This window comes from Oreochromis niloticus, linkage group LG12 (assembly GCF_001858045.2).
Source record: "Oreochromis niloticus isolate F11D_XX linkage group LG12, O_niloticus_UMD_NMBU, whole genome shotgun sequence".
Lineage (NCBI taxonomy): Eukaryota > Metazoa > Chordata > Actinopteri > Cichliformes > Cichlidae > Oreochromis > Oreochromis niloticus.
In genome coordinates this window covers 4,535,552-4,562,421 of record NC_031977.2, presented here as the reverse complement: position 1 = coordinate 4,562,421, position 26,870 = coordinate 4,535,552, and the positions used below count along the sequence as shown (strand labels likewise).

At 45.7% G+C, this 26,870-nt stretch overlaps 1 protein-coding gene and 3 long non-coding RNA genes across 4 annotated transcripts in view; all 4 read right to left on the bottom strand.

The window, feature by feature from the left end:
- Nucleotides 1-1,007: 1,007 nt before the first annotated feature.
- hmgcra (3-hydroxy-3-methylglutaryl-CoA reductase a) overlaps nt 1,008-26,870 on the bottom strand; it is a 35,466-nt gene continuing 9,603 nt past the window's right edge. The window contains exons 15-20 of the mRNA XM_003437610.5: nt 25,202-25,307; nt 24,646-24,816; nt 8,934-9,074; nt 8,681-8,839; nt 7,429-7,583; nt 1,008-1,335 (exon numbers count right to left, since the gene is read on the bottom strand). Of these exons, the coding sequence (XP_003437658.1) occupies nt 1,284-1,335; nt 7,429-7,583; nt 8,681-8,839; nt 8,934-9,074; nt 24,646-24,816; nt 25,202-25,307 (784 nt within the window). The 3' untranslated portion in view covers nt 1,008-1,283. The remainder of the gene's footprint in view (nt 1,336-7,428; nt 7,584-8,680; nt 8,840-8,933; nt 9,075-24,645; nt 24,817-25,201; nt 25,308-26,870) is intronic.
- Nucleotides 8,017-8,674, bottom strand: LOC112841821 (uncharacterized). The gene is made up of 2 exons (XR_003213207.1): nt 8,455-8,674; nt 8,017-8,358 (listed from the first exon to the last, which is right to left on the bottom strand). It is a non-coding gene; the product is annotated as an uncharacterized LOC112841821 (long non-coding RNA).
- Nucleotides 17,549-22,237, bottom strand: LOC112841819 (uncharacterized). Its single transcript, XR_003213205.1, has 2 exons — nt 21,501-22,237; nt 17,549-18,617 (listed from the first exon to the last, which is right to left on the bottom strand). It is a non-coding gene; the product is annotated as an uncharacterized LOC112841819 (long non-coding RNA).
- On the bottom strand, nt 23,150-24,497 carry LOC112841820 (uncharacterized). Its single transcript, XR_003213206.1, has 2 exons — nt 24,434-24,497; nt 23,150-23,481 (listed from the first exon to the last, which is right to left on the bottom strand). It is a non-coding gene; the product is annotated as an uncharacterized LOC112841820 (long non-coding RNA).

Here is a 26,870-nt window from a genome sequence, read left to right as displayed (position 1 = left end):
AATGTTCCTGTAAAGAACATCATCAGTAAATTCATTTGAAAAGGCAAAAGAAGACAATAACAAAGTACAGGGACATATTAAAGGAATTCAGTGCTGGAACTGTCCACCATTATCATCGTCATCATCAGTGTAAGAATACACACCTTGGTGAGCTGACTTACCTCCACAACCAGCACCATGAGTGACGTGGGATGGAGTTTGTCTCCAAGTACGTTTTGTCATGGTCCTGAGTCTTTGAGCGTTTTGAGTTTACTGTGGTTCAGTGTTTTGGGGCTGGGGAGATGTTGGTGTTCTGGTTCTCTGTATGGGTTTGGTCCTGCGTTTATCTGAATCCGCTGATTCCCAGTCCCTGTGTCTCAGGGTGTTGTTTGCCTGTTTTATTTCGATAGTCTCCTGCCTAGTGTCTGCAATGATCAGTTTTGCTTCCTTTGTCTCAGTACTCTGGATTAGTGTCAGCTGTGAGCTGTTCCTTCATGTTCCCTCGTGTGTGTATATTTTCTTCGTCTCCCTTTGCTGTCTGTTGTGAGCTCCCTCATGGTACGTGAGCCGCTAACCTTCTGTTAGCCTGTAAGTCAGCTTTGTTCCAGTTTTGTTGCTTTGCCTTTTGCAGCACATAAAGCTGTGGTTAAGTTTCTGTGTGATGATTTCTTCTGTTGGATCCATGCTCTGCTTCCACGTGTCTGCAGCAGCATTGCTAATGTTGCTGTCACGTGTGCTATTATGGTCAAAGGCAGTCAGCTGCTGTTGCATTACCCCAAATGTGCTTTTACTTTTGTGTAGTATTGTAGTGTTTGTGTCAGGATGTGGACAAGTTTTTATAAAACCAGCAAAATGCAATCAGTAGTTCTCTAAGAGTGAAGTGCAGACTGAATGTTTAACAACTGAAACGTGCCCTTGTTAGACAAAGAAATTAAATAATTATAAACCATACAGAGTGATAAACAGCATGTCTCACACATCAGTTACAGGTATGATGGTATTTGTATTCACAGCTCTCAGACTGGATGTAGGAGGGGAGAAATTTTAATTTGAATCCAATGGGCTGTAAAGCTTACATCATTCTGCTGAAATAAAAGAAGTCATGAACTGATCGTTCGGTGTAATCAAACAACCAGACTCAGTAAACATACTGATTCATCCTTTAATGTCAGAACAGGAACTGTTCAGCAGAAAGTCTCTTTGATTTGGATCATCTTTAAGGTCATTGATGAATCAGTCGCCCCTTTCAGATTGGCCACATGTTTCCAGTAACCTGAGTTTTCCCAGCAGGCCCAGCTGTTCTTTCACGATGCTTCCCTGGTGCAGGTTCCTGTCTCCTGCAGGTTTACCTTCGACCTGTGAACAGAAGAGTCAGATCAGGTCCCATCATGGCATCATTGCACCAAAACAAAGACAAAATAGATTCATTAGATCTTTATTGTTGGTAGAATTAAATAATGATTATGGACATTCACATTTTAAATATAACGCAATAATTTAAATGAATTATTCATTATTACAATTCATTATAGGGAATTCTTCAGATTTTGAGAATGTGATACTGCAACAGCCCTGCAAATTTCAGGAACAGCTCAATAACACAAATCAGTCTGTTTGCTTCAGTTAAGTGCTGGTCTTCTGTTTTATTGGCTGTAGATAAAGAATCATTCAGGTAAGAGTTTGTACAAACACAAAAACATACAAATTAGTCTAAGAAGGTGGTTCCCAAACTTTTTTTGCAAGGCCCCCCTTTGTTCTACAAGAACCCCCACCCCGCACAAACACATTCTCCAACCACACACACCCATATTTTGTTTATTTCACACCTCAAACCTTTTGTAAACAATTAAACAAATATAAGTAAATTGCAATAAATTACAGGTAGCAATAAAATAAACTGCTACCTCTTTGAAATAACAGAAAAACAAACCATCTTTATGTTGTCATTATTTTAGGTGTAGTTTTTTTTTCCTGTGTAATAATATTCAACATTGCCATCAATACATTTTTCAAAAAATGCCTCTCTGTGCAAAATGGGTTTAAAAACATAACTGTGGGATACTGTTTGTCCGTGATATGGACAGCCCAGCGTGTGCTCCCAACGCAGGGGAAACTAATTCTGTCGGGGAGACCTAACTTGGCACCTTCACCTGGTTTGGAAACACACACACACACACACTTTGGGAACCACAGATCTAAAAGAATCATAGATGTGTATGATCTGATGATCAAACCACCTAATATTTACAGGTGTGCAATGAAATGTGTGCAAACGCATAATTTTGCTGCATGCATTTGTGAGTACTCATCTATACACGTATAACAACCTGAATAAAGAGTTCTTATTCACAAAATCTGATCAGTTTGCTTTCAAAAAGATTTGTGTGTATAAAATGAGTATTTGTGATATTGTTTTCTCTTACAGGTTGTTAAATGTACACCTACAGACTGACTGATACGTACAGATCACAGCGCACATGCATGTGGGGGTTTGACACACTGTCAGTGTCACATAAATTCACAAATGTAATATTTATGTATGTGTATTCCTAAATAACATGTTGTAGACCTTCTGGCACTAATTTGTCTTTATAAAATATCATCAGGAAGTTCATATATATATATATATATATATATATATTTATCGTCAGGGCACCCTGACGACAAGTGGGCTACTGGAACAAGAAGGCATCGGTGGGCAAGAGACGAAAACAGGGCGTTGTTGGAATGCTACTACGCAAGTAACCCTGGCGGAAGGGGTTACATGAATAGGATGAGGGACTTATGGAATCTTCGATACCCAGCATCCACACTAACGGCGAAACAACTAGTAGCTCAGTGTTCCAACATTCGAAAGAAGGGACTGCTCTCACAGCTAGAGATTGACGAGGTACAACATAAATGCTACGGCAAGGAGGAGTCAGGACGCCAGGTCAGGGGGGAGATATCATCACCCCCACCCGAGATTGGGTACATAGCCCCAAGTGCGATAGGAGAAGGATCGTTGAGTGCGAGAGGAACTGACCTGAAAGATAGGATCATGGCCAAGCTTGAAACCTGGATCCCCCGTAGCCGGTTACCAAGATTACGTGAAGTACCCTCAGAAGGTCTGCTAGGTCTGCTAGATGATGTTAATGCAGCACTATGGATAATACCTACAACCACGATTACCAACACTAACAAGCTGATCTACACTACGGCAGCAGTGATCACTGAGATGCTTGGCTACAAGTTGAACAGCCACAAGGGGCAGTACCCTCCATGGAGAAGGAGGCTAGAGGGCAAGATCAAAGTAGCACGGAGGGAGGTTAGCCAACTAACGGAGTTGCAGAAAGGTGCGACAAAGAAGGTGCATACCTGAGGCCTTGGAAACTGCCAAGCAAAGACTCACAGCCTTGGCCAGCCGCTTGAGGAGGTACACCAGAGAGATAGAAGGCAGGAGAATAAACCAGCTGTTCTCCACAGAACCAGCAAAGGTGTACTCTCAGTGGCAAGGGAACAATAAGAGAACAGCACCACCAAGGCTGGAGACGGAGCAATACTGGAAGAGCATATGGGAGAAGGACGCAACCCATAACGGCAATGCTCAGTGGCTAGTGGATCTGAGGGCAGACCATAGCGACCTCCCTGAACAGGGTCCGGTAACCATCACAGTGGCAGTCAAAGGAGTTTGCAAAGAAAAGCGTCTGGACTTCTTTGAGTTGCTTGAATACGTTTCACCTCTCATCCGAGAAGCTTCTTCAGTTCTAAGGTCAAATGGCCGAGAGTCCCAGATTTAAACCCAGTGGGAGTATCCCCCCAAGGAGGGACAAAGGACCCCTGGTGATCCTCTAATCACATGCGCCAAGGTGTGAAAGTGGGTGTGGGACCTAATCAGCCAGGGTTTCGGGTGAGCTCATTGTGAAACCTGGCCCCACCCTATCATGTGATTTCCTGAGGTCAGATGGCCCAGGATGTGAGTGGGCGTTAAGGCGTCTGGGGAGGGAACTCAAAACTGGATTATAGATTCTAGCGTCTGGCAGCACAAATGAACCAGCTGCTAGTTAACGAGAGACACCCGGAATGGCTAACCGAAGGTCGGACGGTCCTGATCCCCAAGGACCCCAAGAAGGGACCGGTCCCATCCAACTACCGACCAATAACCTGCCTCAGTACTACATGGAAGCTCCTGTCAGGCATCATATCGGCTAAGATGAACAGGCACATGGGTCAATACATGAGCGGGGCACAGAAAGGGATTGGCAAGAATACCAGAGGCACAAAACACCAGCTACTGGTAGACAGAACAGTCAGCCGAGACTGCAAGACCAGACTGACCAACCTGTGCACTGCCTGGATTGATTACAAGAAGGCCTATGACTCAATGCCCCACAGCTGGATACTGGAATGCCTAGAATTGTACAAGATCAACAGGACCCTAAGAGCCTTCATCAGGAACTCAATGGGGATGTGGCGTACAACACTAGAGGCCAACCTCAAGCCCATAGCACAAGTCACCATCAAGTGCGGGATCTACCAAGGAGATGCTCTGTCCCCACTGCTGTTCTGCATAGGCCTGAACCCCCTCAGTGAGATCATTAACAAGACTGGCTACGGATACCGACTACGAAACGGAGCGGTTGTCAGCCACCTCCTGTACATGGATGACATCAAGCTGTATGCCAAGAGTGAACGAGACATCGATTCACTGATCCACACCAAGGTTATTATCGTTAACGAAAACTAACGAAATAACGAATAAAAAACAGTTTCGTTAACGGAAATAAAAATAAAAACGAGACTTTGCAATAAAAGGAAAACTAACTAAAACTGAAATGACCGTTCACAAAACTAACTAAAATTAACTGAATTTATAGAGAAAATGTGTTTAGTTTTCGTTGATGTGTATGTGTCATACGTTAGTCAAGGGTGAGAATGAAGTGTATTTTCCAGGTTATGTTCTTGCTGTGTCTCATTATGCCAGCAGGTGGCAAGTACCTCAGTCGGGTCGTCTGTGTTGCTGCTCCGTCCACGCGTAGCATCATGTCAACAAAAGTCGTGAGAAAGCGTCAGAGTCCAATTTGGGATTACTTTGAATATGACTGTGTTTTGGATAAAGCAAGTGTCTTGTAGTGGAAAGAGACAAATTATGAGGGACATTTCTAAAGGGAAAGAAATCCCACAAACCTTAAAGTGCACTTGAAAAGCTCACACAAGAAGGCTAACCTAGCTTACCTGGAGAAGGTAAGGGAGCACGCCCAACCCTCATCCCCAGAAACAGAAGCTAACACCAGGCAAGGCAGCGTGATGCATCCCGAGACAACAGGACTGGGATATCTACATAACTGTGTGAGTCAATTGCCTTCAAAAAGTTTATCAATTCACTTGGACCAAAATTACGAACACCCGGTGCTGCAAGAGTTAATAGTCTCATTGGGGCCAAGATATACATTTTATAGTTGCCTGGTATCAATGGTTGTTCATCTGCCTTTATTTATTTATTTAAAGAACCCATAGGTGGGAATGTGAGTTGTCTGTCTCTGCGTGTTAGCCCTGTGACAGACAGGCGACCTGTGCAGGGTGCAGGGTATGGTAGCTGGAATAGCAACATACCCAAGGATAAGCAGAAGAGAATGACTGATATGATGAAACTGGGATTTTGTTACACTTTATTGCAAACACAACTAAAACTATAACTGAAACTAATCAAAACTAAACTGAAACTAAGGATTTTCAAAAAAATAAAAACTAAACTAAACTAGCAAACAATTGGTAAAAACTAATTAAAACTAATATAAAATTGAAAATCTGAAGTCAAAACGAAATAAAAATAAAAACTAATGAAAATTGCAAAACTATTAAAACCCTGATCCACACTACCAGAAGTGTAGTCGGATGGTAACAAAGAGAGGGAAGGTAGTCAGAACTGAGGGGATTGAACTACCAGAAGGCAATATTGCAGACATAGAGGACAGTTACAAGTACCTGGGGATCCCGCAGGCGAATGGGAACCATGAAGAGGCCGCTAAGAAAGCTGCAACCACCAAGTACCTGCAGAGGGTCAGGCAAGTCCTGAGGAGTCAGCTGAACGGTAAGAACAAGATCTGGGCCATCAACACCTACGCCCTGCCCGTGATCAGGTACCCTGCTGGGGTAATAGGCTGGCCAAAGGAGGAGATAGAAGCCACTGACATAAAGACAAGAAAACTCCTGACCATGCATGGAGAGTTTCACCCCAAGTCCAGCACCCTGAGGCTGTACGCTAAGCGGAAGGAAGGAGGCCGAGGACTGGTGAGTGTCAGCACCACAGTCCAGGATGAGACAAGAAACATCCACGAATACATCACGAAGATGGCCCCAACTGACCGAGTGCTCAGTGAATACCTCAGGCAGCAGAAACCCAAGAAAGAGGAGGAAGGCGAGGAACCATCATGGAAGGACAGGCCCCTGCACGGTATGTACCACCGGCAGATAGAGGAGGTGGCTGATATCCAGAAATCCTACCAGTGGCTGGACAAAGCTGGACTGAAAGACAGCACAGAGGCACTAATCATGGCAGCACAAGAACAAGCTCTGAGTACAAGATCCATAGAGGCTGGGGTCTATCACACCAGGCAAGACCCCAGGTGCAGGCTGTGTAATGATGCCCCAGAGACAATCCAGCACATAACAGCAGGGTGCAAGATGCTAGCAGGAAAGGCATACATGGAACGCCATAACCAAGTGGCCGGCATAGTATACAGAAACATCTGTGCCGAGTATAACCTGGAAGTCCCGAGGTCAAAATGGGAGATGCCCCCAAGGGTGATGGAGAATGACCGAGCTAAGATCCTGTGGGACTTCCAGATGCAGATGGACAAAATGGTGGTGGCTAACCAACCGGACATAGTGGTGGTGGACAAACAGAAGAAGACGGCCGTAGTGATCGATGTAGTGGTTCCGAATGACAGCAACATCAGGAAGAAGGAACACGAGAAGCTGGAGAAATACCAAGGGCTCAGAGAAGAACTCGAGAGGATGTGGAGGGTGAAGGTAACGGTGGTCCCCGTGGTAATCGGAGCACTAGGTGCGGTGACTCCCAAGCTAGGCGAGTGGCTCCAGCAGATCCCGGGAACAACATCGGAGATCTCTGTCCAGAAGAGCGCAGTCCTGGGAACAGCTAAGATACTGCGCAGGACCCTCAAGCTCCCAGGCCTCTGGTAGAGGACCCGAGCTTGGAGGATAAACCGCCCGCAGGGGCGAGATGGGTGTTATATATATATAGATACAATGGGAGTCGCAAGTTTGTTTCCCACCTGGGGCGTCTGTATTCAGTAAGCGTCCTAGACAAGACCCTCCCATGTGGAATAAGTGAAGTGCTGTGAATACTTTTCGGATTTGTAGTATAACAAAATATAGGTTCATTACTGCTTCTATCTGAATACTACGTTAATAATAACATAACTCCAACACTGGACTATAGGCTCTTACCTGTTGTGGGTCATGTGACTCTTGACCAGATGCCCAGCAGCCAGAGCAGCCATCAGTGAGAGCTCTCCAGCGAGTACGGTGGCACACACGATCCTGGCCAGCTGTCGGGCGTTCTCGCCTGGACAGTCCTGACTGGCCCCTTGCACACCCAGCATCTACACACACATGTGAACGCACAAATTATATGGCAACCAAATCCTTCCATTGATGCAGCTTTGAATGAAACAGTGCTGCAAATCCATTTCTGACTGTGTAATCTTTGCCATGTAAGAGCTCTGCAAGGATCTAAAAACCACACGACTGTGGTTTGTGTCACTGTGCAGCAGCACACCATATATTTCTGCTCACACTTGCACTTGGTGCATCCTCTTGAAATATTTACTCTCCTGGCGTCTTTCCTAAAACCAAATCTAAGAACAAAGTTTTTAGTTGTGACTCACTGCAGACACACAGGTACAACAACACGACTGTGCAAACTAAAAACAGTCGTCATGGAGACAACTATAAAGGGACACGGTCCAAGCTGAAATCCAAAATGTTTTATTTTTCATGGACACTGTTGGGCACTGAACATCTGCATGTGTTCACTGTCTGTGTTTGATAAAAAGTCCTCGGGGGACACGTGTCACTGTTTTGTAATCGTCCAGGTCAGACAGACATGAACTGGGAGGGAAGCAGAAATGTTACTTCAGAAGAACAGAATATAAAAACTGTATTTAAAAGGATTGTTGATGATGTCAGGAAGCTGGAACCTACGCCTGCTTCAGTGTAATGTCATTGTCTTCACTTTTTTCTGCTGCAGATGATTGACTTTAAACTGGTAAGGGCTTGCTGTGTCACTGATTCCAGTGGGTTTCTCTCCCGTCACTTTAGCTAGCAGCCTGCTAAACTGTTTTCACGGCTCAAACTGAGAGCAGTTATAGTTGTCAGCTGTCAACAAGACACAAGAAAAGTGACTCAGGACAACTTACTGATCTACTGGCACAGCAGTGAGTTACATGACTGAGACCTTTTATGGCCTCTTACTTTGGTGCTCACTCTGCAGGTTTCCCTCCTGCTGAGTTCTTCATACACTCAGACTGTGCACCACATCCATCAGTCTTTCTTGTCATTGCCATTATTGACACCTCTAACTGCACGATCTTAAATGATCCTAAACATATAACAGTTGTGTAACCACTTTAAAATGAAAAGGACTGCCCAGTGTTAACTGCTGATCTTCAGTTGCTTGACATGCATGATGTGCATGTACCTGCAGACAGGCCTGTTGTGGAGGCAGGTTGGTTCCTCCTCCTACAGTGCCCAGTTCTATAGATGGCATAGTACAACAGATGTACAGGTCATCTCCTGCTGGGCCTGACGGCTCCATGAGGGTGATGCAGTTACTGCTGCCCACTGACTGAGCTGGGTCCTGTACACACACACACACACACACACACACACACATTAACACAGGACACATGGGAATAACTTGGATGCACAACATTTCCTCACAGGTCATTTACCTGTCCACACGCTATGTAGATGGCTGTGACCAGGTTGGCTGAATGTGCATTAAATCCCCCGATGCTTCCTGCCATGGCTGAGCCCACCAGGTTCTTATTGATGTTAACTTCCACCAGAGCCTCTGTGCTTGTTTTCAAAACCTGAAGGGAATGAGACCGAGACAGGATCATGAAACGCTGTCGTCATTTTAGAAACAATCAAAGTGATTTATGAAAAGACACAGTAGGACACTGGAGTCTCCAGATGGGACACACCCAGTGACTCATAGGTAGCACAGGTAAATAACTCTGCACCTGGTGGGTAAAACCACACAGTTGTGCTCTGTGACGTCATCCTGTGAGAGAGAACGTCTCGTGAAAACAATAAAGGTCCATCAGACTTCTGAGTGTTATGATCAATAATTTTGAACTTAAATCCCGTTTCCTCAGTTTTGTGTGACAAATTTAATCTTGTTTTCTGTCAGACTGTTTTTAACCCAACCTAACACTCAAGGTTATACTTGGTCCTACTGTTTGAAAAACGGATTTAATAATTCTCTAAAAAGCAGAGTCAGTACATGCATTTTCTACTATATGGAACGCCAGGACTGCCATAATGAATTAATTAAATACACCATTAAATAATTAATTAAATGTGGCAATAATTAATTAAAATTGGAAATAATTAATTAAATAAATATTTACGACATATTTAATTAATTAATTATTGACACATTTAAATAATTATTGACAGTTTTAATTAATTATTTAATGATTTATTTATTTAATTCATTTTGGCACTATTGTCACCTTCATGTCTCGCCTTTAAAACATTTTATCTGTCAGCCTCACCCATCAAACTAAGTGGGCGGGGTAAACGCTGCCACTGCAGCTTCTAACATTTGATTGGTTGCCGTGCAAAGTAAGTCAAGACAGGTCGATCCTAGATAATCGATTGCTTGTGGGGACTTGGGGCAGCCAGGTATCCCAGAATACATTTCAAATCACAGGCAGCAATGGTGGTGGTGTAAAGTTTTAAAATACCCCGATTTTCTGTCACCAACTACACATTTAATAGTGTTTTAGCTGCGAATGTCGTGGCGTAATCTTCACATGTCTGGTCAGGTTGTCAACACAGAACATGTTTGCAAAAGTGCTCAGATGTTTTCAGAGATGTCACTGCTCTGCTAACAGTCAGCATGCAGAGTGTACCGAGTTCACAGCCCCGGTGTTCCAGTTTAACTGTTTTTTTTTTGGTTTTTTTGTTTGTTTTTTTGGGGGGGGGGTTACATTAACCGGTTTGTTTACATATTCCACTCTCCGTGTTCCACATGTTGCATTCGCAGATTCTCATTTTCACCGAACAATCATCTCTTTCCGCCTGGTCTTGCATCTCTGTGCTTCTGTAACATAAAGAACGAGCTGACATTTTTCTCACGACACCAGCGATCAGCTCAGCAGACCCTCAGTTTACCTGCATGCATCCTCCTCCTCACTTGTCAGCTGTTTAACACCTGCTGCTAATTCAAGAAACACGCCCACGTTACCTGGTGATAGTCACAGGTAGCTCCATGCCCTCCTGGGTTTTAAATGCACCTTAGAACCAGAGATGGGCAGTAACAATTACTGTTACTGTAATCTGATTACTTTTTTCAAGTAACGAGTAATGTAAGGGATTACTATTGCAAAAACGGTAATTAGATTACCGTTACTTTCACGTAGGAATGCTACGTTACTGCGTTACTAAAACCGTGATTTTTTGCGAGAATGTCTCATGACAGTGACGTAAGCGAGTGTGACGTTCGTGACAACAGCTGTCTGCAGATCAACAATGGATAATATATCGAGTGCGGGAGAGCATATGAGCGTGTAGCGTTTAAAGCGTGGAAGTACTGACCTTATTTTGAGTTTGAGTCCATAAAAAGTGACAAAAACATTAGTGTCCGTTGTGCGTGGGAAGAAAACTTCTTTTTAAACCCCTAAACTTCCAGGCAAGCACCGAGTGCACTACGACGTAATGTGAAATTCAGAGAGAAACTCCCGGATTCTTCCACTGACCGCTGCGGCACACCTGCACCAGGGTAAACCTCCGCCTACCCCAGTCCTGCTTTACAGGTGAAAATAGAGCAACAGGACCGCTAGTCTTTGATTTTATTTATTTTCTGCTGTGTTTTACTTGCATCTATTTGAAAGAGTGAGTGTAAACACAAAAACATATTTTATTTTATGTGCTGGAATGTGCAGAAAATAGGTTTAAATGTTAAACAAATTTCTTCCAGTCAGAGAAAGTTGCATATAATTTAATTTTTGCTTGATGCATAAAGTTAAAAGATTAAAACTAATAAAACAAGTTTTAAAAAGACACATTTCCATTTGATTACATTTTGTATGATGGATTATGCACAAAAAGTAGAATTGGGCTGAAAGATCTATCGCTTTATCACCTATTCAGGTTGTAAATCATGTTTTTAAAAAGTAACTAACTAACTAAGTAATTAATTACTTTTGAAAATAAGTAATCAGTAAAGTAACGGGATTACTTTTTTGGGGAAGTAATCAGTAATTAGTTACTGATTACTTTTTTCAAGTAACTTGACCAACACTGCTTAGAACACACATGCATCAACACTACATATGAGCGGGCGGAGGGAGGTCGGGAGTCTTCTCACACCCCCGTTCTCTGCGGCCTGCTGGAGCGGGGGGGCTGGGAGGAGGAGTTGGCCGTCCGATTGGGGTCTGGAATGTGGGCCTCCCTGCTGCTGCCGAGTCGGGGCGGTCTGCTTCTCTCCACCCCAGGGAAAAGGGTAACACCACCTGGGTCTGGGTGCAGTTTCCCCCTCCAGGGGCAAGGGTACCTAGACCCGGTTCTTAGAGTACGCTTGGGGAGTGTGATTGTGTGTACAGCGTCTCTTTATGTCTGTCTCCACGTTGGGTGAGTGTAGAGTAATTGCATATGAGAGCATGAGGGTGGGAATGGATGTTTGTATCTGTGTGTGCCTGTATGTCTGTGTCTATATGTCAGGTTGGGTATCAGACGCCACCTCTCTGGGGCCATCTCAGGCCCTCCAAGGTTTGGAGGCCTAACTCCCCCCCACCACTTCCCCTGCCGGTGGCGGACGCCCTCAGACATCGGTGTGTTGGTGGTTCTTTGTGTCCAGGGATGGGCGTCCAGGTACACACTGGCTCACTCCTTGGTGGCTGCTTATCGGGGCCTGGAGCCTGGGGCTCGCTTGGGCCCCTTCGGGGTGGGGTGCCCTCGGCCTCTCGGCCTGGGGCTCGGTCACTGTGGCACAGCTGGCTGCCGGCGGAGCTCATGGGCACGTCACTGCAACCCCCCCCCGGCTTCTGCTCCGCAGCTGCTGAGTGACCCCTCATCTGGGGCTCTCCTAAGCTCTTTCTGGGATAGTGGCGCGGCTGCCCCTCTGTTGGTCTTCCTTGGTCTCTTGTGTTCTGAGGGCCTCTGGATGTCTGGAGTTTTGATCTCCTCCATAACTGCTTCATGCCCTGGAGGACGGGGCTATGGCCCCCCCACATCCTCTAACAGATCATTACATGAAGGAACCTTTTAAATACCAGCGTGTCCATGCTCACAGGTGTACACACGGGTGCTCACACACACAAACTACACCCTTTTTGGCTCCTACCTAAAAGCACACTGTGTGCTGTCGATCTTACGTGCTGCACAATAATGTTTAATATTTAGTATCCATCCATCCATCTTCATCCGCTTTATCCGAGGCCGGGTCGCGGGGGCAGCAGCCTAAGCAGAGAAGCCCAGACCTCCCTCTCCCCAGCCACCTCCTCCAGCTTATCCGGGGGAACACCAAGGCGCTCCCAGGCCAGCCGAGAGATATAATCTCTCCAGCGTGTCCTGGGTCTGCCCCGGGGCCTCCTCCCGGTGGGACATGCCCGGAACACCTCACCCAGGAGGCGCCCAGGAGGCATCCTTGTCAGATGCCCGAACCACCTCAACTGGCTCCTTTCGATGTGGAGGAGCAGCGGCTCTACTCTGAGCCCCTCCCGGATGGCCGAACTTCTCACCCTATCTCTAAGGGAGAGGCCAGCCACCCTTCGGAGGAAGCTCATTTCTGCCGCTTGTATCCGCGATCTTGTTCTTTCGGTCACTACCCACAGCTCGTGGCCATAGGTGAGGGTAGGGACGTAGGTCGACCGGTAAATTGAGAGCTTCGCTTTTACACTCAGCTCCCTCTTCACCACGACGGACCGGTGCAGCGTCCCCATCACTGCAGCTGCAGCACCAATCCGTCTGTCGATCTCCGGCTCCCTTCTCCCATCACTCGCGAACAAGACCCCGAGATACTTGAACTCCTCCACTTGGGGCAGGAACTCATCCCCGACCCGGAGTGGGCACTACACCCTTTTCCGGCTGAGAACCATGGCCTCAGATTTGGAGGTGCTGATCCTCATTCCCGCTGCTTCACACTCGGCTGCGAACCGCTCCAGTGCGAGCTGGAGGCCCTCACCTGATGAAGCCAACAGAACCACATCATCCGCAAAAAGCAGAGATGAGATTCTGAGGCCACCGAAGTGAAAGCCCTCCGCCACTTGGCTGCGCCTAGAAATCCTGTCCATAAAAATTATGAACAGAACCGGTGACAAAGGGCAGCCCTGGCGGAGCCCATCACCCACCGGGAACGAGTCCGACTTATTGCCGGCAATGCGAACCAAACTCTTGCAACGGTTGTATAGGGATCGAATGGCCCGTAGCAATGGGCCAGACACCCCATACTCCCGCAACACCTCCCACAGGACACCCCGAGGGACACGGTCGAATGCCTTCTCCAAATCCACAAAACACATGCAGACTGGTTGGGCAAACTCCCATGCACCCTCAAGTATCCTTGAGAGGATAAAGAGCTGGTCCAGTGTTCCGCGACCAGGACAAAAACCGCATTGTTCCTCCTGTATCCGAGGTTCGACTAATGGACAAACTCTCCTTTCCAGCACCCTGGCATAGACTTTCCCAGGGAGGCTGAGGAGTGTGATCCCCCTGTAGTTGGAACACACCCTCCGGTCTCCCTTCTTAAAGATGGGGACCACCACCCCGGTCTGCCAGTCCAGGGGTACTGCCCCTGATCTCCACGCAACATTGTAGAGGCGTGTCAACCAGGACAGCCCTACAACATCCACAGCCTTTAGGAACTCGGGGCGGACCTCATCAACACCAGGGGCTCTTCCACCAAGGAGTTGTTTAACTGCCTCAGTGACCTCGCCCCCGGAAATTGGCGGGTCATTCCCCTCATCCCCAGACTCTGCTTCCTCCTCGGAAGACGTGTCAGTGGGATTAAGGAGGTCCTCGAAGTATTCCTTCCACCGCCTGACAATTTTCTCAGTCGACGTCAGCAGCGCTCCGCCAGCACTATACACAGTGCAGGTAGAGCACCGCTTTCCCCTCCTGAGACACCTGACGGTTTGCCAGAATCTCTTCGAGGCAGTCCGAAAGTCTTTTTCCATGGCCTCTCCGAACTCCTCCCACACCCGAGTTTTTGCTTCAGCCACTGCCCGAGCCGCATTCCGCTTGGCCTGTCGATACCTGTCGGCTGCCTCCGGAGTCCCACAGGCTAACCAAGCCTGATAGGACTCCTTCTTCAGCCTGGTGGCTCCCTTCACCTCTGGTGTCCACCATTTGGTTCGGGGATTACCACCACGGCAGGCACCAACCACCTTGCGGCCGCAGCTCAATGCAGCAGCTTCGGCGATGGAGACGCTGAACATGGTCCATTCGGACTCAATGTCCCCAGTCTCCCTCGGAATGCTGTTGAAGCTCTGCCGGAGGTGTGCGTTGAAGATCTCGCGGACTGGGGCCTCTGCTAGACGTTCCCAGCACACCCTCACTACGCGTTTAGGTGCACCGGGTCTGTCCAGTGTCCTCCCCCGCCACCTGATCCAACTCACCACCAGGTGGTGATCAGTTGACAGCTCTGCCCCTCTCTTTACCCGAGTGTCCAAAACATATGGTCGCAGGTCTGGTGATACGATTACAAAATCGATCATCAACCTGCGGCCTAGAGCGTCCTGGTGCCACGTGCACTTATGGACACTCTTATGTTCGAACAAGGTGTTCGTTATGGCCAAACTGTGATTTGCACAGAAGTCCAATAACAAAACACTGCTCGGGTTCAGATCAGGGAGGCCGTTCCTCCCAATCACGCCCCTCCAGGTCTCGCTGTTGTTACCCATGTGAGCATTGAAGTCTCCCAGCAGGACAACAGAGTCTCCAGGTGGGGCACCTTCCAGCACCCCCCACCCCCCCCCCAGGGACTCTAAGAAGGCTGGGTACTCTGAACTGCCACTCGGCGCATAAGCGCAGATGACAGTCAGGACCCATTCCCCGACCCTAAGGCGCAGGGAACAAACCCTCTCATCCACCGGGAAAAACCCCAACGTACCGGTAGCAAGCCGAGGGGATATTAGAATACCCACCCCAGCCCGCCGCCTCTCACCAGGGGCAACTCCAGACTGAGACAGAGTCCAGCCCCTCTCCAGGAGACTGGTTCCAGAGCCCAAGCCATGCGTAGAGGTGAGCCCGACTATATCTAGCCGGTACCTCTCAACCTCACGCACTAACTCAGGCTCCTTCCCCACCAGAGAGGTGACATTCCATGTCCCTATTGCCAGTCTTGGCAGCCGGGGATCAGGCCGCCAGGGCCTCCGCTCCTGGCCGCCGCCCAGCACACAATGCACCCGACCCCTATGGCGCCTCCTGCGGGTGGTGGGCCTGCGGGAGGATGGGCCCATGTCTCCTCTTCGGTCCTGTGCCCGGCCGGGCCCCATGGACTAAGGCCCGGCCACCAGACGCTCGCCCTCGGGCACCCTCCCCGGGCCTGGCTCCAGGGCGGGGCCCCGGTAACCCTATCCAGGGCAGGGTAAACTGTTCCCTCGATGTTTTCTTCATAAGGGTCTTCTGAATCGCTCTTTGTCTGGTCCCTCACCCAGGACCAATTTGCCATGGGAGACCCTACCAGGGGGCAAAAGCCCCCAGACAACATAGCCCCTGGGATCCCTGGGACACACAAACCCCTCCACCACGATAAGGTAGCGATTCACGGTAGCGATTTAGTATTTACTGTCATATTCCCATATATCATCGTGATGTTGTTTATTATGTTGCTCTTTTTCTTCTTCTGCTTGTTTTCCCTTTTTTCTTTCTCAACAGGTGATCGATATATGTATTTTTTGTCTGCTTATTTTGTTGGTTTTTGTTTTTTGCCCTTTATCCCCGTCCCTCTTCCCCGCTGTTTTTCTTTCCCTCTTTCTTTCTCCCCTTTCTTTTCCCCAGTCAAGTCTGTCCTGTGTGTAGCAAGCGAAAATAAAATAAAATAAACAATAAAAGGTCAATCAAATGGACCAATACGGCAAGGCTGGGATGGTCCATTTGGTAAAGTAAATCCGTTGGGCATCTTTCTTCGCCTTTAGACAATAATTCTGATGGCAAAAGAGCCAAACGGGACAGGCAAAAAAAAAAGAAAAAAAAGAAAAGAAAAAAGAGATCACAGTTTAACTGTGCTCGATATAACGCAATGTCGGCGCATTTTTCTGCACAAGATAAGTAAATATAGTTTTTTTTCCCCCGAGGGCAGAGCTGCTGGAGCTTGTTTCCCTACAGAGCACTTTATAGGCGAACCAGCTTTATCAGTGGCTGATGTCCAATCACCGGCACACAGCTTTGAAACCTCACCTGAGTTTTAGCTCTCAGTGGTTAAACACTGGACTTAATTCACTCAGGTTTTGTCTGTCGGGTCACGTTTACTTCGCTGTTTTATTTACAACTGAGGAAATCGGTTTGGCTGAGGTGAAAGTTACGTTTCATAACCGCATAGTTTTACTGAAATTTAATGGTTCACTGCCACATGTGTTAGTCTGAACCATTCGCTTTTCTTTATCTGGTGTGTTTTGGATTTTTTAACAGTGAATTTTGAGATTAAACTGACTTTTAAAATGTTTTTATACAAAGAGGAAAGAGAAGGCGCATTTCCACCGAGAGGAGCAGAGTTTGCAACAGCATGTTCATCATGAAGACTGCAACCTGGACAGAAATATTACATCATCTGTTTTTTAATAGTTATTCAACTGTATGCTAAGCACCAGCTGTCTGTTAGAATTTTTAGAGTTTACTTAACTGAAAATAAACAAGGTTAACATATAATTTGTGTTTTTGTAACTATTGGGTATTTTTGCAAAACTCTACACACAGATAAGAAAACCCTTCACCAAATCAGCAAAACATTGTAGTTTTCTTGTAAAAGCGAATAACCTTTGCTTAACTCTCCAAACCTTCATAAAAATGGTATTTTTGTATCAGACAGTTAACACAAGCCATCACATTAATAAGCACACAATGCACCAACTACACACTGATGGTATGAATAAAAACACATCTGGCTTTTGCTTTCTCTGTGCACAAGGTAGGCTATGTCAGTTTGAGCTCATACTTTTGTCAAAGGTCCGTAAACATAGAGGGATCCAAACTTCAGGTACTGGTGTTTATTCACACACATCAAAACAAACACAAGTGTTTATTTCCAAGTCAAAACAAAATAGTAATTTCACTGAGGAAAAAAAAGAAATCAGTCTACATCGTGTCGTCTCTCTGGGTCCGGCCACAAAATGTCATCTACATCACATGTAATGTCCTCTAGTCCAAGGCACCGGGGAAAATATCTCCTGGAATGGCGTATCCAGGTCTGACATGATGCCTGGTCAGTATCCCCACATGCCTCCTCCATTGCCTGTAAAAGGGCTATGCACTGATGGGGATGACGGTCATAGACCTTCCAGCGCCAGGCAGAGAAGAACTCTTCAATTGGATTCAAGAATGGAGAGTATGGGGGGAGGTTGAGTACAGTGAAGAGTGGGTGATCTGTAAACCAGTTGCGGACCAAAGCAGCCCTATGGAAACTAACATTGTGGTAAATGGTAAAATGACCTGTATTTATATAGCGCTTTACTAGTCCCTAAGGACCCCAAAGCGCTTTACATATCCAGTCATCCACCCATTCACACACACATTCACACACATTCACACACTGGTGATGGCAAGCTAAATTGTAGCCACAGCCACCCTGGGGCGCACTGACAGTCCTATTCATATTGTCATATTGTCCCATATGATGATGTATCTGGTCTGCTCTGGTCTTTGAACATTAGTGAGCATGTCATGTAAAGTGTCCAGGAATGTAATAATGTGTGCAGTGTTATATGGGCTCAGGGTTGCATGATGGTGAACAACACCATTTTGACTTATAGCTGCACACATAGTTATGTTACCACCACGTTGTCCTGGGACATTGATGATGGCACGGTGTCCAATAATGTTCCTGCCACGTCTCCTTGTCTTAGTGAGGTGAAAACCAGCCTCATCCACAACAAACTGCTCATGACCCATCTGCCTCTAGCTCCATCACTCTCTAGACAAGTCTAAACAAATTCAGCACAGCAGGCACATGCACAGCACTACAGTATGCACTTTGTTTCATTCGGATTCTGTTGCGGGCAAGTACACAACCTAATACAGAAATGCTCACATTTTGTATGTTTTGGAAGGTGGTGTCATCCTCAGTTATGCGCTGCTGAATTTCACGTAGCCTTATGGAGTTATTTGCAATCACCATATTGACTATATGGGTTTCCTGGTCTGCAGTGAACATTCTTCCTCTGCTCCCAGCATCTGGTCGTCTAGCAATTCTGTAAAGTAACAATTTCAGTATTTTTACATCTATGGTATTGTTGTGTTTCTCATTAGCATACAGCAGTGCTACAAATCTTAGTGCAAAGTGACTGTACGAACCGACTCTCATTTCAAAATGTCCTTATGATGCTTACTACAGTGTAGCAGCTCGAGTTAGGCTGAACCCGTTGGCCAGCTTCCCTCAGGGTCACTCCATGGTTGATTACATGGTTCACTGTTGTAGCTCTGATGTCATCAGCAATTCTATTTCTTACTCTTCTTACCCTTCCTCTCCCCCCTCCTCATCCTCCTCTTGCTCCTCCTTGTCCTCTTCCTCTAACTTCACCTCCTTGTCCTTGTTGTCCTCTTCATCCTACTTCTTCACCTCCACATCCTCTTCCTCGGCCTCCTCTATTTCTCACTCTTCCTGCTCCCTCCATTGTACTCCACACACAGAGCTTACCTGTATTATAGTGCTTAGGCTGATTGCAAAGTGAACTAACTATCTAAAAAAGTTTTCACATGTGTCAGTGTGCCAGACAGTTGGCAAAATAGTGTAAATAATGGCCATAAATGTGTAGTTTTGCTAGGAGTGTGCTGATCATTTGGAAATTGAGTGTAAAGCCGTGAGTTGTGTTTACAGTTCTGCAAAAAGAGTGCTGTGCAGTGGATTGTAGCTACAGGTTTGCAAAGTGTGTGTTACAAAATGGCAAACTGAGTGCAAAGCAGTGTTTGTGCTTTTAGTTTGGCAAACTCAGTGAGTGGTTTTGCTATAAGTATTAATAGTTTTAGAAATTGTGCTATAAGAATCACAGTTAGGGTTTAAGCATTCTGGAAAAAGTGTAATAGGACCTCCCTATTTATATCATAGTTTATGATATAGCACGTGTATTTCAGTAATAGCCTGCTTATTTCAGTGTAGTGGTGAACAGTCACACAGCTCCGTGGGCGTTATCTGTGATACTCCTTAACTATAATTTATCCAGGTTAACTTCAGGTAACCATTCAGACAGTTCTTTTGCAATGAAAAACATAAACACTCATGTCGCCGGTAGGTTTCCGCTGTGCCAGCTGTTTAAATTACAGCTGCTTATGCAGTAACCATGGTAACCACGGACTCTGAGCAGCTGGATCGACGCAGGTCAGACAACAATTTTACATATATGATCTTAAAACAGGACACAGCCACTATATGTGCTGGCCTCATATCATATGTGAACGCAGACTGTGTCTATGTTTGGCGTTTGCTTTATATCTAATCTTCCTCTCAAACATTTAAACAGCAGCGAGTCTGCAGCTGAGGGAACACAAACTAAAATTGTCGGAACAGGTTTGATCGTTTCTTGCGAGTATTAATTTGGTGATTTATTAAATGTATAAATGTTATTCTAATCTGCTGCTGAGTCTCTTTCGCTGATAAAAACGCAGATAACACAGATCACGAACACCTGTTCAACCAATCACTTTCATTCCACTTTGATCTGTGACAAACTGATGCGTTCATCTCTGTTACAGTGTTGTGTTAGACTGCCATATTTTTGTGTTCTTTATTCTGTAGATTTTCCCATCTCTGGAATAGTTGGCAGTAATAAGGATGATTTTCTGTAAAATCATATTACAGTTTTTCTCAAATGCTAAAACACAAAAGCCAATCCTCTAAACCAAATGACCAGTTGTCTAAACACATTTACTAAATCTAGCCATCATTTACCAATATCATAAACACATGTCACATGAAGACACAATTCACAGAACACAATCCTCCGTTGTCATAAATCTAACCACATCTTTCCTTGCCAAAACACAAGTTGCAAAAGAACTCTGCTCATATTCTCAAATGAAAGCTCATGTGATGCAACATGCTTGCCACAGTCAGCAATATTTGAACACAATGAACACACCTGGCGTCATTCATTACACACAACGACTCAAAATTGAAGACACTTGTTGCTAATGCTGTGACCACATGTATAAAAGCAAGTTCAGAGTGCAGATTCCAAACAAACACAATGGATGAAGGCAGAGTCAGGGGAAGAGGAATTCAATGCAGAGGAGGGAGAAGAGCTGGCCCTGGAAGAAGAAGAGCAGGCCAACGAGGAAGAGGAGTCCAAATGAGAGGAGGAAGAGGAGCAGGCCAACGAGGAAGAGGAGGAGGCCAACATGGGAGAGGAGAAGGTCCAGGAGGGAGAGCAAGACAACCTCGCACCATCATTACGGACGAGATGTGAGCAACAGTTATTGACCATGTCATTGTCCATGGCATGACAATGGCTGAAGCAGGACTAAGAGTCCGTCCAAACCTGAGTAGGTTCACCGTGGCCACCATTATCAGGGCATTCAGACAACACAACAGGTATTGGACTCTATTGCTTTCTTTGTCACAATACAGTTTAACAAACCTGTGAAAGTAGTCTATTGGTTTCAAATCAGTTGTGACTGTATTGTAACACATGTCAATTGACAACACATGTTTCTTTCTTTAGAGTTGAAAGAATGCCACATAGAGGTGGGAGGGTTGCCATATTTACTGCCGCACAAGAAACCCTCATTGTGGATATGGTTCGTGGGAACAACCTCATCAGACTCCGGGAGATCAGAGACAAAGTCATTGCCGATAAGGTCAACTTTGAGAGCATTGACGATGTCAGCTTGGCCACAATAGACCGAGTTCTCCGGCGCCAAAAGATGCGGATGAAACAGGTCTATAGGGTTCCCTTTGAGCGCAACTCTGCGCGACACAAAGACCTACGTTACGAGTATGTGCAAGTAAGTATACATCCATGTTCACAGTACAATTAGTGGACATACTGTGTTGCTCAGTGGCCTACATTACTTCTGGACAATACTGTGCAACCTGATTGACTGTTGTTCTGAACACATGTGCACTTTCACACTTTCACCTGTGTTGACATCCCAGCGGAGGCCTTCCAAGGACGGATTCGCCATTCCAGGGTGTTTTTCCCGTGGTGCCTGGCAAGAGACAATATAGCCTGCGATGTGGATGAGGTGATGTGGCCCGATGCAGCTCAGAGACATGATGCCGCACAGTGATTGTGGTGTGTGTGTGGTGTGAATAAAGTAAATAAAAAAACTTCACACCCTGATCATGTTTTCAAGAGTACTGTTGTGTGCAATAGATTCTGTTTTTGCATTGAGTTGTGTTACAGTAGTGTACGTACATGCAGGATTTTCGATAGATTGATACTCTTCATATGGAACTCACAAGTCTAAATGCCTAATCCTCTGCAGAGATCTACGACGATCCGTTACTGTATGGTTTCTAGAAATATGCATTGGCAGTTATGAAACAAAGAACCTTCTCACAAATTGAGCATTGTGTTTTCAGTTGTTTTGCTGTAGTGTGTAATGATGTGTATAGTGTTTACATTTTTGAAAGCTTCGAGCTGCTCTTTTGGTGTGAAAGTTTGAGTTTTGCAGTGGGAAGGTGTGGTTGTGTTTATGTAGCTTTAGAAAAGGGTGTTGTGTTTAGAAATTGGGGAACATGGTGGGAACGTTTGTGAAATGTGTTTTAGCATTTGAGAAAAACTGTAATATGACCCGTGACATATTCGTAGATGACAGTTAGATTAGTCAGCTGGGAAACTGTGTGTTAACTCAGAGAGCTGAAGATATCGTGGATATGCTGACCTCGCTCCGTGGTGTACAGGGCCGTTTACCCTCATGATTAATATTCACAATAAAAATATTAGCCCAAAATCATGAAGGCTGTATGTGTTTCATAGTGTCGAACAACCTTTGTACAGTTAAAGCCAGCAGTTACATGACGGAAACACCAACGTTATCTCTTTTATGCGTTTATACGCAGGTCACGCTGATTACTGAACACAAACCCAAAGATCAGCTGTTAATCGGATTTATTTGCTCTCTCTCCTCCTTAAACATGTTTTTAATGTTTGTTATAATTCAGAATTGGCAACTGAAACACGTAGGACACATACGAACATCAGGAAATAAAAACCTGATAAATATAACCTCAGTAAATGAAGTCAGTGTCAGCGGGGGTTATTACAGCTGTGTACCGGGGCCTGCGCTTTGTCGGCGGTAATAACAGCTTGATTGCTTGCGAGGCGAGCGGGTCTATCCCACGCTTTGCCGTGAGACTGGGCAGACATCTCCAAAATCATCGAAGCACTTTTGCAAAGAGGCTGTATCTTGACAAACTGACCAGATATCTGAAGATTAAACCGCTGCATTCTCGGCTAAAAAATATTAAAACGGTATTTGGTGACACACAAACAGGGTTTTTCAAAGTTCAGTTCTGTTAGTTTCAACATGCCGTTTTTTGGTGTGCAGAAACGCCTGCTAAAAACAATGGCCACCAGGCCAAAGCAATGGTTTTGACTCGATCAGCGTTAACCCCGCCCCCTGGGTTTGATGGGTGAGGTTGACAGATAAAATCAATTCATGGTGAGACCTGAAGGAGTCAACTGTGCCAAAATGAATTAATTAAATACACCATTAAATAATTATTTAAATGTGGCAATAATTAATTAATTAAATGTGTCAAAAATATTTATTTAATTAATTATTTCCAATTTTAATTAATTATTGCCAAATTTAATTAATTATTTAATGGTGTATTTAATTAATTCATTATGGCAGTCCTGGCGTTCCATACTACGACTCTCCAAGTCTTTAAAGTGAAAGATTGCTTCTGTAGAGAGTTGAAAAAGCTTTCTAGTAAAATCTGGTATCAGAAATAAACTGGGGAAAACAGCCCCCCCCCCCCCCCAAAGGTTTTTGTTATGATTGTATTTGTGTACCTGTCAGTTTACAATGCTATTCTGCATCCAGCCGCTAGAGGGCGCATTACGCGTAGTGGTATCAAGTAGCGTTTTGGGGCACAGAGGAAGAATAAACCTTCCTGTTGTGAAACTGACATCAGCTCAACGTGTGTCCCTTTTTCTATTCTTTATCACAGGTTAGTAAATGCATTTAAATGAATGTATACTGCAGACCTTACAAACAGAGGATGTTGTTTATGTGGGTAATGAGCGCAACTCGCTAAAGAAATGGATTCGTTCTGAGTTGTGTCCGAATTGTGGGTTAAGGCTGCAGGCTAAATGATGCTAATGCTAGCGGACTGGGCTAATGTGGGATACTGAGTGTGTGTGGGGAAGCTAATCTGACCTGTGAGAGACTTCTGGACTGTGAACTATTAATGTATTATGCACTCTGATAAATTGGTTTGATACTATGTTTTATTCTTCTGGTTGATGTTGTGGTTACAAGAACAAGTTTGTGGTTTAATACAAAGACATTTATAGAGTGTTATAAGGAAACTGTTTGATCAATGCTGACTGCACAGTAGTAGTGAACGCTGTAAAGGAGCATTGCACTTTATATAGTTGTAGGTTGTATAAGAACAGTAAATATGTTTGTCTTATGTCAAAGACATTATTTTCTTGTAAAGAGTAAAATAGCTGTATATTTTAAAAAACAGAAGTTATATTGTCAGTACAGTGGAAATACATTTCACATAAATAAGTTAGTGCTGAACGAGAATTAAAATCTGTAAAATGAGTTCATTTTATGATGTTTGTAAATGTAGTTAAAAATGAAGTACAGAGTACACTATTGTGTTTTGTTTATTCTTGTAAAACAAATGTGTTTATTGTGATATATTGTGGATCTGAGATTATCAATGGATTTAAGCAACATTTTGTTTATGTTTTGTCAAAGTTGTATTGAGAGATTTATACAGTCTCTAGCTCAGGGAACTGTGGCCATGTATGGTAAACTGGACTGAAACACTAACAGCAGTTAGTGTGGTGATACCTGAAGCTGTTCTAAGCTGTTGTGAAGAATAAACCTTCCTGTTGTGAAACTGACACCAGCTCAACGTGTGTCCCTTTTTCTATTCTTTATCACAGCACCACACGTTGTTGAACAGGAAACCAGTTGCCCCTCTGGTCATCATCTTAGGGAGGCAACACTTCACTGCAGGTTTCTGCTGAAACTCTATTGGCAGACAGTTTGTATAAAACTGGCTAGTCCCATCAAAGGTCACACAGTGTTTCCTACCTCTCTGACCACCTTGGCAGGGATGGTGGCTTCACAGACAGCAGACTTGCCCCGGCCTTCGATCCAGTTGATGGCAGCTGGCTTCTTGTCTGTGCAGTAGTTTCCACTAACAGCCACCACCTGCAGCTCTGGGAAGTGCTGCTGCAGTAACCTCAGAGCCTCCTCTGTGCCCTGTGGGCAGATCAGATTCATTACGTATGGTTGCTACGTCATAAATGCATCTGACACAGCGACGCAGTTTCATGTTGATGAACGCTGATCCATCTAAAACACTTTTTCCAGAAGTGCTGAATAAGAACCATTGTTAATCCAGTATGAGTGAGCACTGGGTGATGGTGTAAGGCAGAAATCGCTTTAACAAAAAAACACGTGGAGCCAAACAAGGCTGAGGAAGGTGCAGCCCTGTCCCTGCACCAGTCGGAGGTAATGTTAAAGAGCAGTGCTGCAGACAGTAAGGCCATATTTGGCTAGTTTATTATCATTATTTGATTTAACTCGTGCTCATTGTGGTATTCACAGTGACAGAGGACAAAGCTGGAGGCACAACCACAGTTACCTTAGAGATCATGTTCATCCCCATCGCATCTCCAGTCTTTGAATGAAAGCGGATATAAAGATTTCTCCCTGCCAGACCCACCAGCAGCTTCTGAAGCCTCGCAAACCTGCAAACAACAATTCTCTGTCACACAGGAACAATACACACTGCAGACACACAAACAGACAGAGTGCACACACTGCAGACACACAAGCAGACTGAGTGCACACACTGCAGGCTAAGTGCACACACTGCAAACACACAAACAGACTGAGTGCACACACTGCAGACACACAAGCAGACTGAGTGCACACACTGCAGGCTGAGTGCACACACTGCAGACACACAAGCAGGCTGAGTGCACACACTGCAGGCTAAGTGCACACACTGCAAACACACAAACAGACTGAGTGCACACACTGCAGACACACAAGCAGACTGAGTGCACACACTGCAGGCTGAGTGCACACACTGCAGACACACAAGCAGGCTGAGTGCACACACTGCAGGCTAAGTGCACACACTGCAGACACACAAGCAGACTGAGTGCACACACTGCAGGCTAAGTGCACACACTGCAGACACACAAGCAGACTGAGTGCACACACTGCAGGCTAAGTGCACACACTGCAAACACACAAACAGACTGAGTGCACACACTGCAGACACACAAAGAGGCTGAGTGCACACACTGCAGACACACAAGCAGGCTGAGTGCACACACTGCAGACTAAGTGCACACACTGCAGACACACAAGCAGGCTGAGTGCACACACTGCAGACTAAGTGCACACACTGCAGACACACAAAGAGGCTGAGTGCACACACTGCAGACACACAAGCAGACGGAGTGCACACACTGCAGACACACAAAGAGGCTGAGTGCACACACTGCAGACACACAAACAGGCTGAGTGCACACACTGCAGGCTGAGTGCACACACTGCAGACACACAAACAGACTGAGTGCACACACTGCAGACACACAAGCAGACGGAGTGCACACACTGCAGACACACAAAGAGGCTGAGTGCACACACTGCAGACACACAAGCAGACGGAGTGCACACACTGCAGACACACAAACAGGCTGAGTGCACACACTGCAGGCTGAGTGCACACACTGCAGACACACAAACAGACTGAGTGCACACACTGCAGACACACAAGCAGGCTGAGTGCACACACTGCAGGCTGAGTGCACACACTGCAGACACACAAACAGGTTGAGTGCACACACTGCAGACACAAAAGCAGACGGAGTGCACACACTGCAGACACACAAACAGACTGAGTGCACACACTGCAGACACACAAGCAGACAGAGTGCACACACTGCAGGCTGAGTGCACACACTGCAGACACACAAGCAGGCTGAGTGCACACACTGCAGGCTGAGTGCACACACTGCAGACACACAAGTAGGCTGAGTGCACACACTGCAGGCTGAGTGCACACACTGCAGACACACAAACAGGTTGAGTGCACACACTGCAGACACACAAGCAGGCTGAGTGCACACACTGCAGGCTGAGTGCACACACTGCAGACACACAAACAGGTTGAGTGCACATACTGCAGACACACAAACAGGTTGAGTGCACACACTGCAGACACACAAGCAGACGGAGTGCACACACTGCAGACACACAAACAGACTGAGTGCACACACTGCAGACACACAAACAGA